This window comes from Leuresthes tenuis, unplaced genomic scaffold (assembly GCF_036924035.1).
Source record: "Leuresthes tenuis unplaced genomic scaffold, fLeuTen1.0.hap1 SCAF_14, whole genome shotgun sequence".
In the NCBI taxonomy this organism is placed as follows: Eukaryota; Metazoa; Chordata; class Actinopteri; order Atheriniformes; family Atherinopsidae; genus Leuresthes; species Leuresthes tenuis.
The window spans coordinates 9028696-9043895 of NW_027325368.1; the positions used below are offsets into that span (position 1 = coordinate 9028696).

A 15200-nucleotide genomic window follows, 5' to 3' on the forward strand; every position below is an offset into this window, starting at 1 on the left:
GAAGAGAAAGCTTTTAAGTCTGAGAAACACTGATTGTGAGATTACTGAGGGTAAGAACAGAAATGCTTCCTAATAGAACTACATATGTGAAATTAGTAGTTTTTATCACTTAAATGTCAACATGTTGACACCAAAGGATGGAAAGTTGCAGATTATAGATTCAGTGTCTCAAAATGTCTGAATGACCTGCCGTTGTTCTGTTCTTTTATATCCAAACTTGAATAATCACAAATTCAGATCCAGTGTCGAATAAATGACCAACATGTGCCTGATTGATGGCGGTTATATGCAGATAGGCTTTAAGAGTTCAAACCTACACTGTTTGAGAAGCTCACTTAGCTTCAGCTGGCCGTCAGTTTGAAGACATCTGGATTACTGATTATACTTGCAAAGTTTGGCCATCTGTTGTGCAATGCGACACTAAGGTAAAAAGCATTGACCGATTATGATTCCCTAACATGTTATTTTTCTGAATCTCTGTTCCTAGACTATGTATTCTGTAACTTTCGGGGTTCCCATTCAAGACCAAGCTGGAGTGGTCCCAAGCCCGTAAATGGAAGGCATCAGGACTTCTTTTCTTGGTCTAGTGCCTTCTGTTGGTCCACTTTAGATTATCATGAGCTGGATGACTGAGACTTTAGGCCACAATTTAAGTCATACAACTTATAGAAATCAATAAATCTGTGACACTGATAAGGCTATTTCACAAAAATCACTGATAAATATCCCTGTTTCTTTAAACTCTCAGATCAGTGGAGGGGGGTGTATGTTGCGTTTTGGCTCTGAGTTTTTTGTCTCCTCAAAAGAAAATGTTCAAATTGTCTTTAAAAATATGTGGAAACACCGCAGTTTGACGTATGAGGTGCCCTTTTAGTCAATAATTCGGAGCAGTAATAGGTCATTTATGATAGTGGATCGCACAACCCGAGGTTATTAACTGGGTAGAGGTCTATGTGAGGATTGGTTTGTGTTTGAGAGCATTGGAGGGAGGACTTTTTGGGAAAGTTGAGGATAATTTGGCTGGTCCTCAGTCTCTCATTCCTTTAGAAGGCTGTTGAAGGGATAAGACCTGGCGTCAGGGAAAAGGTTAAAATTAGATTATGCTCGTTGTGGCACTTCATTTGAACGCTACCATAAGGATCTCTGTGATGCAGAATGTCCTCCCAATGTGGGCCATGCAAGTGTGAGATTCCACTGGGTAATCACACAACCCTGAGACTTTCTTCAAATGTTTCTTTTATTCGTCTTTGAGTAGGAATCAAACTCATGCTGGCAGTCAAACATTTACTCACACTTGTAACCAGCCTCTTCTCACAAAAACAAATCCAACGAACACAAACAGCCAACGTGTACAAACAGATGTCTAATCTGGAAATGTGACCGACGAGCTGACACACACAGCTATGAGTCAGTGCTCAGAGCAAAACCAGATCCATGACAACACATCTTAGGCACCTATGTAACTCAAAGCATAAATACTTTCTTTGTCAACACTCGTGCCACTGGTCTCATCAAACAAAATATGTGGAAAAAAAGACAGCAGCTGAAAGATGAAACCAGCAGAAAATGCAGCACAAACAGTCCTTTACGGCTCATTCTGACTGAAAAAAGAAAAGTTCTAATGGATTTTTAATCAGATTTTCTTGAAAGCAGAGTATTCTGGAAGAAGCTTCTTATACATGAAGATATAGTCTCTGCTAAACACCGGACACCTGATACATCAGTTGGCCCCTCTGCTCGCACTCCATGAATGTGTGAGATGTGATGCAGCCTGTTGAACACAATCCACCATGACAGTGGAGACATAAATATGAAGAGAGGCCCTGACTGTCATGGAGATTTGATTGTTGTTTCTCTAAAGCTGATGTTTTCGCACACACACACTCAAAAGAAACTCAAGGCACAGGAGCCACGTAAGGAGAGTTAGTCTTTGTACTCCAAAAACTGCTGCAATCTCTTCCGGTGCTCTGCAGACATCTGAACAGCACTGAGGATTGAACAAAAACACAGTTTGTATATTCAGATGAGAATTCCTCCCTTTTATTTTTTTTCAAATGATGTAAAACTAATGAATCACAGGCAGACTTACTTTAAGTGATCTCCAAAAGTGGTTGTTATCCTGTAAATGGCAGTTTTAAGTGTGGCCCTGAGAGCAAAGCGCAGGGTTTTGTAGGTGGAGTCTCCCATGCTGCTCCCCGACCTGATGGGCTTACTGGAGGCATGAGGCAGCTTGAAGTGTCGATCCACAGCCTGAAGATGGGCAGATTGTTGTTTTAAAATGTGTACACATGATGATTGGTTCCAGTTATCTACTAACATGCATTTCACTGCACCAAATGTTATGTAATCCTGAACACACAGAAGTCAGTCATGGTTTCAACTGAACACTTTTCCCAGATAAAATGCAGATCTTGATCAACTTTTGCCATTCAGTATAAAAATGCTGGGATATGAATTGTGGTTTATGTCGCCCAGCCATAAAAGAGCATCGATCATTTCGTAGTAACAACGTGCCTCTTGTAAGAGCAGCATGGAGCAGAGAATGCTGGGTAATGTAGTCTGCACAACCCCAAACTGGTCTTCTGAGAAGGAGGCTTGAACAAGGTAAGACAGCCCTGCAAGGTGGATATAAGAGGAAAAAATTATTGGAAAGTGGAAAGAGGAAGTGGTATCCAATCCAAAAGAAATAGGTCACCATTTCTTCCTACCTTCCAAAGCCCAGATGTGAGCCTGGCTGTCAGCAAAGAGAGCCTGACTGGAGGCTTCTGGAAGCTGGAGGACACAATGTTAGCGACTGTGAGTTATCTTGAAAAGACAAAATCAGATTCAGACGACTACATCAGGAAACTGTGAAGTGGACAAGTCAGTGAGACTACGCTACAACATGCAGCTGTTAATAAAGGAAGACATGAACCTCAGGAAGCAAAGCACACTAAACTAGTTTCTACAGCAAATATAGTTATACAGTCGCAGCGTAGTAATAGTATAGCTTTGATATTCAGGTCTGATAACGTTCTGATAAATTTGGTTCGCACTGGTTTTAGAATAATTTCATAATAAGTAACAAGAGTTTTAAGGCAGGTGTCGTGTGACTCCTTAATTCAAATTTTTAAGGTAATTACCAGTCGAAAGGTTCACTGTTACAGCTAGATGAATGGAAAAAAGCTATGTTAGTGATGCCCTCCAATTAGGCCCGGAAAAAAAAGAGTTAAATTAGTGGTGGCTGCATATTAGGATAGATGTTTAAACCCAATGAACCCTTAGTCAGACCAGAGCATGCAGGAGCCCCTCTGTGTTCATGCACAAGCAACACACATCCTTACCTTGTTAAACAAATACATTATCAGCACCCGCTTTGCCAAGAAATTTTTAACCTGAATGAGACAATTAAGTGCAGAAGTGTTTTCATATTAAACAAGAAGTTATGATAATGAACACAAATAAATGCTCCTCACACTTAACCTTGGTCTAAGATCCTCTTATAAGGAGGATGCACATTCCCAACAGAACAAAGGAAGACGAGAGCTCTGGTAGAAATGTAACTCCATATCAGACACTTTTTAAAATTTGATTTTTTGTTGAGAATCTGAGTTCAGAATTTCAGTCGCAGTCTTCCTGCATCACCTTGTGACAGACGGGGCCTAAATATAAATAAAACAACTGGTAAAAAAACAGCTCTGTCACAGCAGCGAAGGCCTGATTGTTGTGTTTGGAAGGCAACAAAAGTACTATTTTGCTTGACTTCTGTTATGTTATCCATAAGTCTGAAGAGCAGTCAGTCGAGGTTTCAGTACCTGTTCTTTTCTGTTCTGGAGAAACTGAGACAGAAAACTTGGTTTGGAGGACTCTTGTTTGGGACTGGGAGCCATGGCTGGGAAAGGCTCGGGGCTACCATTGACCTGCGAATCTGAAAAGAAACAGAAGCTTATTGCATCACATAAGATAAATGTAACAAAAAAAAAAAAAAAAACACTTCAAAAGTTATATAAAGTTGAGCATTAGATTCAGACCACCAATAAACAGAACAAAGGAAATGAAGTGTTAAATGAATCCACCATGGTCCTCTCACCTGTGGAGGTCGACCAGAGTTTTGGTGCTCTCCGCATGATGTGGGGACTCTGCACTGTGCCATACCACGGTGAGCCCTGATCCGCTGGAGCTGTGAGGCGTCGCAGAGCAGGGGACGCAAAGGGGCTGTCCAGGTCAGGAGTGAACGGTGCCGTCAGAGGGCTCTGCAGGCCTCCAGCGAAGGAACGGGCAAAGACCGAAGCTGGAGTTTTCATTAGGAAAGCGGGCCTTGGACTCATCAGCTCTTCTGTACCTATGGACAACATAAAAATGAAAAATGACTAATTCTGTATGACAGAGTGATCCACAAGTCTTCACACATATGAACCACTTATTTACAACAATGTACTTGATGTCTCAGATGAAGTCTTCTTTTCACTGCCACTTGACATTGTTTTGGCTCTGCCATTGGTCGCTACAGTTTCATGATAGGCCACAAGTCTCTGGGTCAGATCGGCCAGAAGAGACAGACACTCTTTACTAATGGCATTCCAGTTATGTGGATGCCCTCCTGAGAAAGGCATGAATGAGAGAAAAAATGATTTTAATGTTAATAAATCAATACGTGTTGGGAAAAAAAAAAACATTAAACAAAAGAAAATAAGAAACAGTAGAGTGTAGAATACGTAACAAACCTGGCTGACTCAGACTCAAGACTTCACTGCGCCGTGATGGAGAATGCTGAGACAAAAGAGCCAAGTCCTTCAGAGCTAGGAACTGATAGTTGGGAAAAAAAATTTAAGGTACAATATTCAAATCTGATATTCAGTGTGGTAAAAAGAAAAAAGGAATCTGTGTGTCAGTGATACATACCTTTAATATCATTGGCTGCTTCTCAGTAAGAACTTTGGGAAGACACTGGTGGGCATCTTCAGTAAAAGATGACTGTACAGGAAAACTGTACACCTGAGGAGGACATTCATGAAATCCATTTTATTCCATTATATTAGATTACTGAAGATGACGTTCATAATCAGAACAATGAAAGTGTCGACACTGCTGCCCCCTAGTGTCTAAGGATTTAAAAGCAGACAGGTGGTCTCTCAGCGATGACCTCACAATAACATCACAATAACGTATTGAATTATTTTACTGTGGTCGTCATCTTTCCAATGATCACTTCTGAGTCATTTATTACAGGTTAACCATAGAAAAATGCAAATATGTAGTTTGAATAACAGTCCAAAAAAAAAAAAAAAAAAACATACCTCAGTGACAAAGATCCTAAAGAGTAGCAGTGTGATGTACCATGTGAAGAGGAGGAAGGTGGCACTGATCCAGAGGTGGTAGAGCAGGGAGAGGTCCAGCAGTCCAGCGATGCTGTCGAGAGGATGGATGGTGCTGCAGAGGAGGATAACACAAAAATACTTTTTTTTTTTTACCTCAATGCGAAAAAAAAAAAATATCTAGAAACATTTTCAACAAGTCACATATGACCCAACTTCACAAACCTGTCCAAATGAAGATTCAGTGTTTTACAGATCCACGTTCTTGGAATGTATCCTGTGAATGTCAAGTAAAACTTGTCAGAGCAACTCAGTAAAACACAGCAAAGATAAAAACAGATGTCAATTATTCCAATTAACAATTAATGACAGAGACATACTGGGCCTATTGGATATAAATGCCAATTGTTTTTTGTTCTCCCAGCAGATATTTCCTTCATAAACAAAAGTAACTTACCCAGAAAGTAATACAAAACTATAAAGTTCCTGACAGAATAAAATGCTTGAGCGGAGCTGCACTTCACCACCAAAGGCAGGGATCCCTTGAAGCGAAGGTATTTGTATTGCTGAGGAAACAGCAAGAGGTGTGCAACAATAAATGTAAAGCAGAAAGCTAATTACTGTGCAGTATAAAGATTGGTTTAATCATTTATGCTAAATTAGTCAAGGTGGTTTCTTACAGATTTTTCTAGGGTTGAAATGAATGTTGACATTGTTGAGGCATTGGATAAAATACTATTCAGACAAATTTTTGCATTTTCTTTGAGTCAGATAAATGACTAAAGCCCCATCAAGTACCTGAATACTATGGAAGGAGACATAATTCATGTTGTGGATCACTCCCAGGAGACTATGTGAGAATCCAACAAAGGCTCCCGCCAGCAGAAAGACGAGATGGTGCTCATTTAGACACATCTGAGGATAACTAGCGGGGTGGGAAACACAGTGAAGCAGTTTAACAATGAATGAAATGAGTAATGCTAAACAAGAGAGTTTGATGCAGAAGCCGCTTACCCCTCACTCTGTGTACATGTGTAGCCGAGCGTCTCATATCTAAAACCAATAGTGACCGCACAACACCAGCCTACGATTATACCCATGAGGCAGTGGGCCAGGGAGTTGACAAACTGGTGAGGGTGGAGCAGCTGACCAAACAATGCAATTTTTGAGCAGGCTATAGTGGGGATGACTAAAGATAGAGAGAAAAAGAGCCAAGTTACAACAACTGAACCATTTGCAAAATTTTAATCAGAGGAATGCACAGTTATAGTAAACTGACAGTTAATGGAAAATGGAACTATTTTCTGCAGCATGTATATTGTGCCAATTCATGGACTGCAATCAATCAATGTCAAAGTAAATGGTTGAATGTCAAAGGTTAAATCGGTGCAAAACCGTATTTTTTGTCATTTTACTTATACATATTATCAAAGTAATGAGCTTTGATTTTCTCTAATCATGCGATTATGAATAAATGTTTTTCTCTCCTACATACTTAGAGACATCTTATTAAGCTATAGCTTAAAACAACTCATTCATAACTGATCCCATTTTTCAAGTTTGCTAAACACAAAATGACATCTAAGTAATATATATATATATATATATATATATATCACAAGACAACAAACAATGTTAAAAATAAGGTTCACATGGAAATTTGGACTTTAAACAGCATCTTATGACCCACACCTGTGTGATACTCCAATATCAGGAAACCAACTATGATGATCACTCCACCAAGCAAAATGAAGGAGAAAATTGTACTGGCACTCGTCAGCAGACACAGGCATTCTGGGATGAAAAAAAGAAGAGGAACTTTATACAAAACCTCACCCAGCTTTTAGCAGCGAAGGATCACGATGAATGTGGTGACTGACCTGTTATCGTCTGGATGGGATGGAGAAGACTGAACTTGCTAAGGATCACAAAAACTGCTGTGGTTGGTGGCAACAACAGGACAGCCCAAGCAATGCTCGCTGCAGCTCTCCAGCAAATCACCTAAACAGAGCAGTTATTAGAGTAAAAACAAAACCGTGATTGTCAGAACTGCAACTGTCATATATATTTATCAGAACATTCTACATCAGTCTGTGATATTTAGTTTCTTCATAAACCTTTGGATGCACTGCTCAGTCACAAGAGGAACAATTTAGAAAGTTCAGAAATTTAAGGACAGATTCAAACAGGTCAAAGTTTAGGCTAATAAATGACTTTACACTTTGCTCACTTACTAATTCTCTGCTTGTTACAGTGTTGATGAGCCCATGTTTAGAGAACATCTAGGAGTGTAAATTGGTAAACTAAGATATCCTGTTGCCCTAACAAGAAGAGGTGAGTCCACTTTTAAGAATTTCTGATACTAATATCCATCTCTTGCTGAGATTTCCTTGTGAGGGGATTTGTCTTCAACTGGAAAAAATCTGGTACTAGGAGTATGAAATGTTTAATTTACAATGGGCCCTTTTATTTGTTTACTCATCCTTAGTAACAATTATGGCAAATGCTGTCTAAATTCGAAATGTGCTTATTCAAATAAGTGGCAGCCGCGACAAAAACAGTCCTAGCATGCTCATACACACTTTTATCCCCCAGGATGGCCATTTGTGAAATAATTTTCATTTTGGAGGGATCATTTATTTTTACTCACTCGGATTACTTTAATCTAAACAATTCCAACTCACTCCTTGTTCCAGTTGTCTTATGCGGATTTCATAAAGCTGTTCTGTTCATACTTAGTAAAAAAAAATACATTTAAAGATCTGAATCGTTAGCTGCACTCACAAGCTAGCAAAAACAAAAAGAGTTTAAGTTAGCATGCAACATGCTAAACATTTCTGTGATTCTATAAAAGATTAACTGCTTTCAAAATTAAAAAGACTCACCTTCCGGATAAACCAGCAGCTTGTCTCCGTTGAAAACATGTTGTTAATTCCAAAAAACACCCACTTAGCGATAATAAAAGTCCTCAGCTCTGAGGCTGTCAAACTATTTACCCTCAATTTCCCATATCGCGCCACACGCGGACCTTTGAAGGACCCTGATTAAAAGCTGTCCATCTTCTTGCCTGTTTCCAACTTTTTACATTCACAGGGGTTTTGTTGAAACCTGAACATTAAAAATCTATACATTAACTGAATAAATAAATAAATGAATATAATTTATAAAAGCTGGTCTCTGTACATTTGGACAGCTATAATTAGCTAACAAAGAACTGTACAGATCTCTTTTGGTTTAAGGTAAACTAACAGATAGAAATATTCTACAAACTGAATTACACAAGGCACCAGGACAAGCTATAAATCAGCTTTTAAGATATTAAATTTGTAGTTTACATTGCTTTTTTTGCTGCCATATATGTAGCTTAGATACAACTATTTGCCGTTTCTGCTTTCTTTCTAGTCAATTTTGAATTCCTTTCGGCTCGTCATGCATGAAAGCCTTTTTGTCGTGATGAAAACCATTTCCGTAAGATGAAAAACTGTGTTTCTCCACAACACCATTTTTGTCATTGTCCCGAGAAAACGCTTTGGTTTCAAAAGCGTTGGCTGGAAGCATTTGGGAAGAGCTGATGGACATGTCAGTTTGAACTGCTTTATGAACATATGGTTTCTGTCCAGGTTTCTGGTTAATTGCGGGGAGGGCAAGTTGCTCCCTCTGGCCTTTCCTATCATCCCACAACTTCAGTAGACGCCGTTGATTATGTGTCATATCCTTGAGATTTTGCTGTAATGTCTGCACTTGGTCCTCTAAAAGTGTTTTAGAAGTGACTGTATTGGCCAACTCTGATGTCAGTTCATCAATGGTCAGACTCAGCTTCCCAGCCTTCTCTAACAGGGAACTGCACTCTCGCTCCTTTTCATGCAAGTCATTGATTATGTCCTTGGTGGTCTTTCCGTTGAACTTAGGGCTACTCTCAAGTCCAATTTCAGTCCGAAGGGTCTTCACCTGCTTCCTCAGCTCCTTGTTGTCCATCGTCAAGGTCTTCAGTTTCTGTTTCAGAGCCTCGGTTGAACGCATCCTGGACTCATTCTGCCTGAGTTTCTCTTTGAGAACACTTTCTCTGTGCAGGGCATCGTCTCTTTCCTTTCTGCAGTTCTCTAAAAGTTTTAGTGTCTCAATTTTGGACACTTTTTCACCTTTGCCACTTGAGGTAGCCATCCTGTGGAAAGGTGTCAAAATGACAATATAAGGACAAATTAAAAAGGCAGTCTCTTTGGAAAAAAAAGGGAAAAAATAGAGATTAAAATACAGTGAAACAGTTTTTAAACAGGAGTAGCTGCCTGCATCCCTATGACTGAGGCCGGTGACATTCCTCTCTAAGGGTTATCTGTTAGACAGGCAGCTCCAGTGTAACTCAAAGCTGGGGCTAGAATGACCATTAATTAGGGCACCACCATCCTTTTGACACCGTTTCAAGTGACCCAATTTTTTTCCCCTTTTGTTAATTAATCAAAGAACTTTGCAACTCCTAATGACTGAAAATAAACACTCTTAATGGAGGTCCCTCGCATGTAAAGTGCAGACAACAAGGTGCGTGCCTGCGTGTGGTCACATACAGCATGCAACATTTTCCACTGCATCAAAACTGAGACACACTAGATTCTATCAGATTGTTCAACCACACACACACACAGTTAAGAAGCATGAGTTGGAAAAACAGCAGCAGGAGCCAAGTGTTCCCTTCTAAAGTTAGATGCTCTCTTTGAAATGTTGAAGTTTTGGTTACCATCTCTCCCTTAAATATTTAAAATATCTAACTGTTGAAAGGGGCTGGCAGGCTTTAATGCTGACAGGAGCTGGTAGAAGAGTCACGTTGCAGACATTTGAGAGAGCGGGGGTGATTTAAGGTTGGCAAGCCCAAAAACACAGGTGTATTCAAAGAAAAGAAAAATGTAAAGAAAAAGAAATCATAATGTATTTTTAACTATTTATTTTGTGATGAAGTCGGACAGACAGCAGACATTTCAGTAGGATAAACGACAAACACTTGTTTTGGACCAGACAAAAAATTTATTAAATTTCTGTTGACATCCCTTAGACTTATCTTTCCAGGTTTGATATAGATTTAAATGACAACATTTAAAAGTAGAAATTATTTCGTGAATAAATATGTGTGCCACAATAATGATTTAATTTCTATAAACTGAACCCCAACTGATAATGGACATTGGATATTAGATATTACAAGCTATTTGTCATACTAACAACAAATCAGTTTTGAAATGTGTACAGAATCCCCTGAAAATTTAAGATGAACCTTTGGCACCATTTTGACGGCACTTGACCAATATAAAAAAAAAAACACCTTTACTTTATGTATCTTATCATCACCAGTAACTGTTAATACATTTCATTCTGTACACAAAATACACCTGACACTTCCCATTAAAAGGTATATATAAAAAAGAAAAGAAAAGAATTTACAAAATTCCACTGATGTTGTTACCATTGATGCACAAACTGGTTATTCAAATACTTTAACATTAGCGTCATAAAGCTTAAAGTTACAACATAACAGATCTTGTGTGCTGGGTAATACCATACCCTGTTTAACTTTAAGCAAGTTTAGAACCCATCCCATTAGAAATGACATACTTGGTACCAGTGTTCATTTTCAGAGGTCACGCTGCTGCAACAAGTGCACATGCAGCCTTTTACAGGTGTTAAGCCGGAATGTCCAAGTGCGGGTGAAATCCAGACGTCCCATGACTTCATCAACGCAGCAACCTGAGTCTCTCTAATACGGCAACAAGAGAACCTACAATTAAAAAACAAAGAAAAAAAAATAATGCTTGGTTTGGGAAAAAGAAAGCATGTGCAGGAAGTCTGGTGTCAGATGCTCGACTCGAGCAGGTCAACAAAGCACATATTTGAGCCAAAGCCAGAGAAAAATAGGCGATCAATGTAGGCTTGTAACTGATGGAGAAACAAGTATTTTTAAGTATTAAGTGTAGGAATGCAGTACATGTCTCAGGTTATTAGTGTGTGTAAAAAGTGATCGTGTCACCATTGTTTACCTTCAGATAATGCAAGGCTTTCATGTCGATGACGTTGATTTGATTGCCACAGGTGGAATAGTACTGCTTACTGGTGGTTGTGGGCTGCTAAAGAAGTAGGTCTGGAAAAAAATAAAAAAATTAAAATGAGAAGAAGCACAGAATGTTGAGAGATACAACTAATCAGTCAATAGCTAAAGCTAAACTCTGAATGAGTGTGCAAAAAATGTTCAGGGAGGATGCGGCATTCCTGTAACACATTAATCTTGGTCACCCTTCAAACACAGTCTTACTGTAGTTTGTAAACCAATTACAAGGATACAGTATTCACATTAAGAACTGCACTAACAGCTCATTCTCACACCAGTAACCAAATGTGGGCAAAGTTTCCACTGAAGAGTCTCTGGAAGAAAATTAACTTGATACTATCAGGTATATTCATTTCCCGGAAACATACAGGGAGAAACACGCGAGGATGGCAGTGTGATGTAGTCTGTGATTGACATAGAGAAGCTGGATCAAAGCCTGACCATGCTGAGATCACTGAGGACAAATTAGAATGAATCAATCATTCTTATCTACACCAACATGGACAGAACAGAGGCAGTGTGCCAAAGCCGGGTGCTGTATCTTATTTCCATATCACTCAATTAAAAAAAAAAAAAATTAAGTTGGTAAAACCAGCATCATAAGAGAGTATTATTACCTTACAACCAACAGCCAGAAGGACGTTCAGCAACACAATGGCTGTCACGACTGCCATAACGACTTTAGGGTGGTCGTCCCTGACTGCAGGCCAGAAAGTCATCACCAGGACGGAGCCAGAGAGGCAGAGCGCCACCACGATGGAGCACCATCTCAGCCACTCAAAGGGGAGAATCCACAAGACCTTGTATGGAAGCGTTACAAGTTATAGCACTGTTTTTAATCTTTTCATAATGCAGGGGAAAAAAATACACATTAATCAACATGCTTTTTTCTACTGGTTAATAATGGCCTTGGAAATTAAATACTGGCAACTGACCAGTCGCTGGCAGAGGATCATCCCGACTTGGTAAAATAGGATTAAGTCCCCGGTTTTGCTCAAAACAGTTTGTTTTAAAAGTAAATTAAAGTTATTCCCCCCCATTATCTCTGTAAATGAATGGAATCACAATAAGAGTTGAAATGATAGCATGTCAATACATTGCAGATTAGGACTGATGATCATATATCTGCATCACAAATGGGTTCAATTTAGTGAAAAAATATCTGCATATGTGATATCAGCAAAAATGCAATCCTTAGAAAAAGTTACACAGACTGTCAAGAATACAAAGACCAGCCACATCACACTGACATGTGAAGTAATAATATTTTGCATAACATGCATTTTGGGTCAGTTATTTTGCAGATAAATGACTCTTTCACTGCAAAATGACAAATAGCCTAACTTTAAAAGCAGATGATGATATAATTAAATTAATTATAATTCCATTTTCTAGCAGAGCAGTTGATGTTGCCATTTGTTACCGGATTTATTTTCAAATTAAACTGAAACGGCTTACCACTGCAGGTACGTAAATTGACAGAGAATATCCGTACACACAGACGATCTCCATAAACGAGTATGACACCAAGTTCAGGGTCTTATTGCTTCTCCACAGCAGAAAACCCCAGAGGGAAAGAGGCACCAACCAGGCATAGCTGAAGATCGCCGTAGCAGCTATGGTAACTGAAGAACAAGAGGAATTTAAAGACAATTAAATGGATGCTTTTACCCTCACAAAAGAAACGAGGCAGTGTCAAAGGTTAAGTATTTACCTTTACGAAACTCTGGGGTATATTTATAGTTTGGTGTGCCAAAATGGAGCAGAAAGTTGGATATGTTCCCACTGATGGCAACAGCAAACACAAGGGTGGTGCAAATCCAGAAGGGTCCTGACAATATAAATGTATTTTTATAAATATTACAAAAGTGACTGACTGTACAGAACAGTAAAAGTTTTATAGTTTGCCAGAACAAAAACTGTACAAGAACTAAAGACGTTAATGTTAAAATGATACGAGTGCTAACCATAAAGATCAGGATTTTTACGAAGGTAAACTTGAATGAAGTTCTTTCTGGGCCATGGAAGCATCGATCCAATGATCCTCTCCTTCACCTGCGGAAACGTTAGAAACCACAAAGTGTTATTTTTAAGCACATCAACGTTTGGTTTACAGCATTTTAATAGTAATCAAAAGGTACTAAACATGATTTAAAAAGCATTACGTGATGGGTCTCGACGTCAAAAAATTTTTGATAGTAGTCAAATGTCCAGAAAGGGGCTCCTTTCTTTTGTCCAGAGAGAAGCTTTAATGGAAACAAACAAGTGAAAATTAAATAAATCAACATGTTATTTGATGCATCCACATTTCATAAGAAGTAATTATTTTTGTCACTGAGTAAAAGTCTTGGCCTGACCTCTGCCTTGTCATCAGTGTTCAGTGAGTCTTCATCATCAGCATCTGGAGTGAAACCAGTAGTTCTTTGCTTCTGGGGCCTTAGGTCTTCATCCTCAATGCTAATGGTGACTGCATCTTTATCGGCTTCCAAAAGATTGCCCGCTTCTTCAAATTCTAATACATTGAATGTGCGAAAAGAAAAAACGTTAACTTTATTTATTTAAAAAAAATAAAGATAATCATTATCATAATAATGATAATACATTTAAGTAAAAGCAATTTAAAGACAAAATATCAAATGAGAAATTCTTAAAAGTTCTTTAAAAGCACAAGTTCATAATGTATTTGATGCCAGCAATACATTTAAAAAGAAGAATAGGTCAGGGGCAACAAAAAATGGAAAGTTGTATAATGCTATAAAAGACACTTGTGAAGGACTGTGGCCACTGTTGCCTATTTTTGGAAGACAAAACCAAACCACATTCTGCATGCTAGGTCAGCATTGCTCCATGGTAAAAATACATGTGCCAAACTGGCCTGTGACCGGTCACCCATGACAACAACTGACGTTTGACAAAGAGGGCACTGAGCTGTTGAGCAGCCAAGATACTATCGCATTATGTTTTTAATACCACAGCAAATTCTGAGCTCACTAATATTTAAAAGAAAAAAAAACACATATCTGCCCCAAATATTTCAAAAACGTCTAGCTGACATCAAACTCAAAATGAACATATTTGTTTAAAAGAAATTTAACTTTGTAATCTCTTTAGATTAAATTTGGGATTGAAATTGCAGTAAAATGTTAAATTATGTTTTCATTTACTTTTAAATTAAGCCCTACTCTTATTGAAGCTGGCAAACGAATAAAACATAAAGACTGTTGATGACACTCACCACGAAATTGAAAAGGATCATTGTTCGACGCCATTCACTTTCAGTAACGTTGTTTGCCCCAGAAGAATTTAACGGAAGACTTAATGTCTCACAGAGGCAACAACTTAAACTGAGACACCTAGGAAAGAATCAACCATTAGATCCAAGTTTTCCATAGATCAACACGTTGCAAACATTTGACAATGTAAAAAATAAGGAAACTTTCAGTAAGCTAAGTTAGCTACTAAGTTCTAACTTCGAGGCTCAACCACAACCGCGGCAGTAACTATTTATCATTAAATTAACACTAACAAAATATCAAAAGTACTGGTCATGTTTTCCAGCAAACTGTTGCTGGTTTCTTTAAATGCAGGCTTACCAAAGTTTTCACTAAAAGACATAAAAATCATTCCATTCCAGTTAGCTTGGTTAGCTTCAGGCAGGATGTGACGGTGATGTAAACAAGCCCTATTCCGGTTTCCATTTCCAAAGTCAGGGTTTCATTATTTTAAACTTGAATATATATTCGACGGTACTGGATGGGACCAATTACAATTTCTGTTTTAAAAAAAATTGTGTACGTAATTGCTGCTTAAGAAACCTT

At 38.6% G+C, this 15200-nt stretch overlaps 3 protein-coding genes across 4 annotated transcripts; all 3 read right to left on the minus strand.

The window, feature by feature from the left end:
- Positions 1-1219: 1219 nt before the first annotated feature.
- ndc1 (NDC1 transmembrane nucleoporin) lies at positions 1220-8321 on the minus strand. Of its 2 annotated transcripts, XM_072363943.1 has the most exons (18): positions 8180-8321; positions 7175-7295; positions 6987-7088; positions 6309-6483; positions 6093-6219; positions 5752-5860; positions 5520-5571; positions 5277-5409; positions 4882-4974; positions 4704-4785; positions 4418-4579; positions 4070-4321; positions 3795-3907; positions 3324-3374; positions 2709-2772; positions 2515-2615; positions 2090-2250; positions 1220-1987 (listed from the first exon to the last, which is right to left on the minus strand). In XM_072363943.1, the coding sequence occupies exons 1-18, from the start codon at positions 8216-8218 to the stop codon at positions 1924-1926; spliced, it is 2001 nt and encodes a 666-aa protein (XP_072220044.1). In that variant the 5' UTR covers positions 8219-8321; the 3' UTR covers positions 1220-1923. The 2 variants fall into 2 exon arrangements, with proteins under 2 accessions (XP_072220044.1, XP_072220045.1); XM_072363944.1 differs by lacking the exon at positions 3324-3374.
- Positions 8322-8696: 375 nt separating this feature from the next.
- Positions 8697-9455, minus strand: LOC140269160 (uncharacterized). The gene has a single exon (XM_072364185.1). The coding sequence runs from the start codon at positions 9453-9455 to the stop codon at positions 8697-8699; it is 759 nt and encodes a 252-aa protein (XP_072220286.1).
- Positions 9456-10284: 829 nt separating this feature from the next.
- yipf1 (Yip1 domain family, member 1) lies at positions 10285-15056 on the minus strand. Its single transcript, XM_072363932.1, has 10 exons — positions 14976-15056; positions 14618-14735; positions 13740-13894; positions 13548-13628; positions 13350-13437; positions 13097-13213; positions 12841-13007; positions 12000-12182; positions 11315-11415; positions 10285-11055 (listed from the first exon to the last, which is right to left on the minus strand). Exons 2-9 carry the CDS (start codon positions 14649-14651, stop codon positions 11335-11337), a joined length of 906 nt encoding a protein of 301 aa, XP_072220033.1. The 5' UTR covers positions 14652-14735; positions 14976-15056; the 3' UTR covers positions 10285-11055; positions 11315-11334.
- Between the last annotated feature and the right edge of the window lie 144 nt (positions 15057-15200).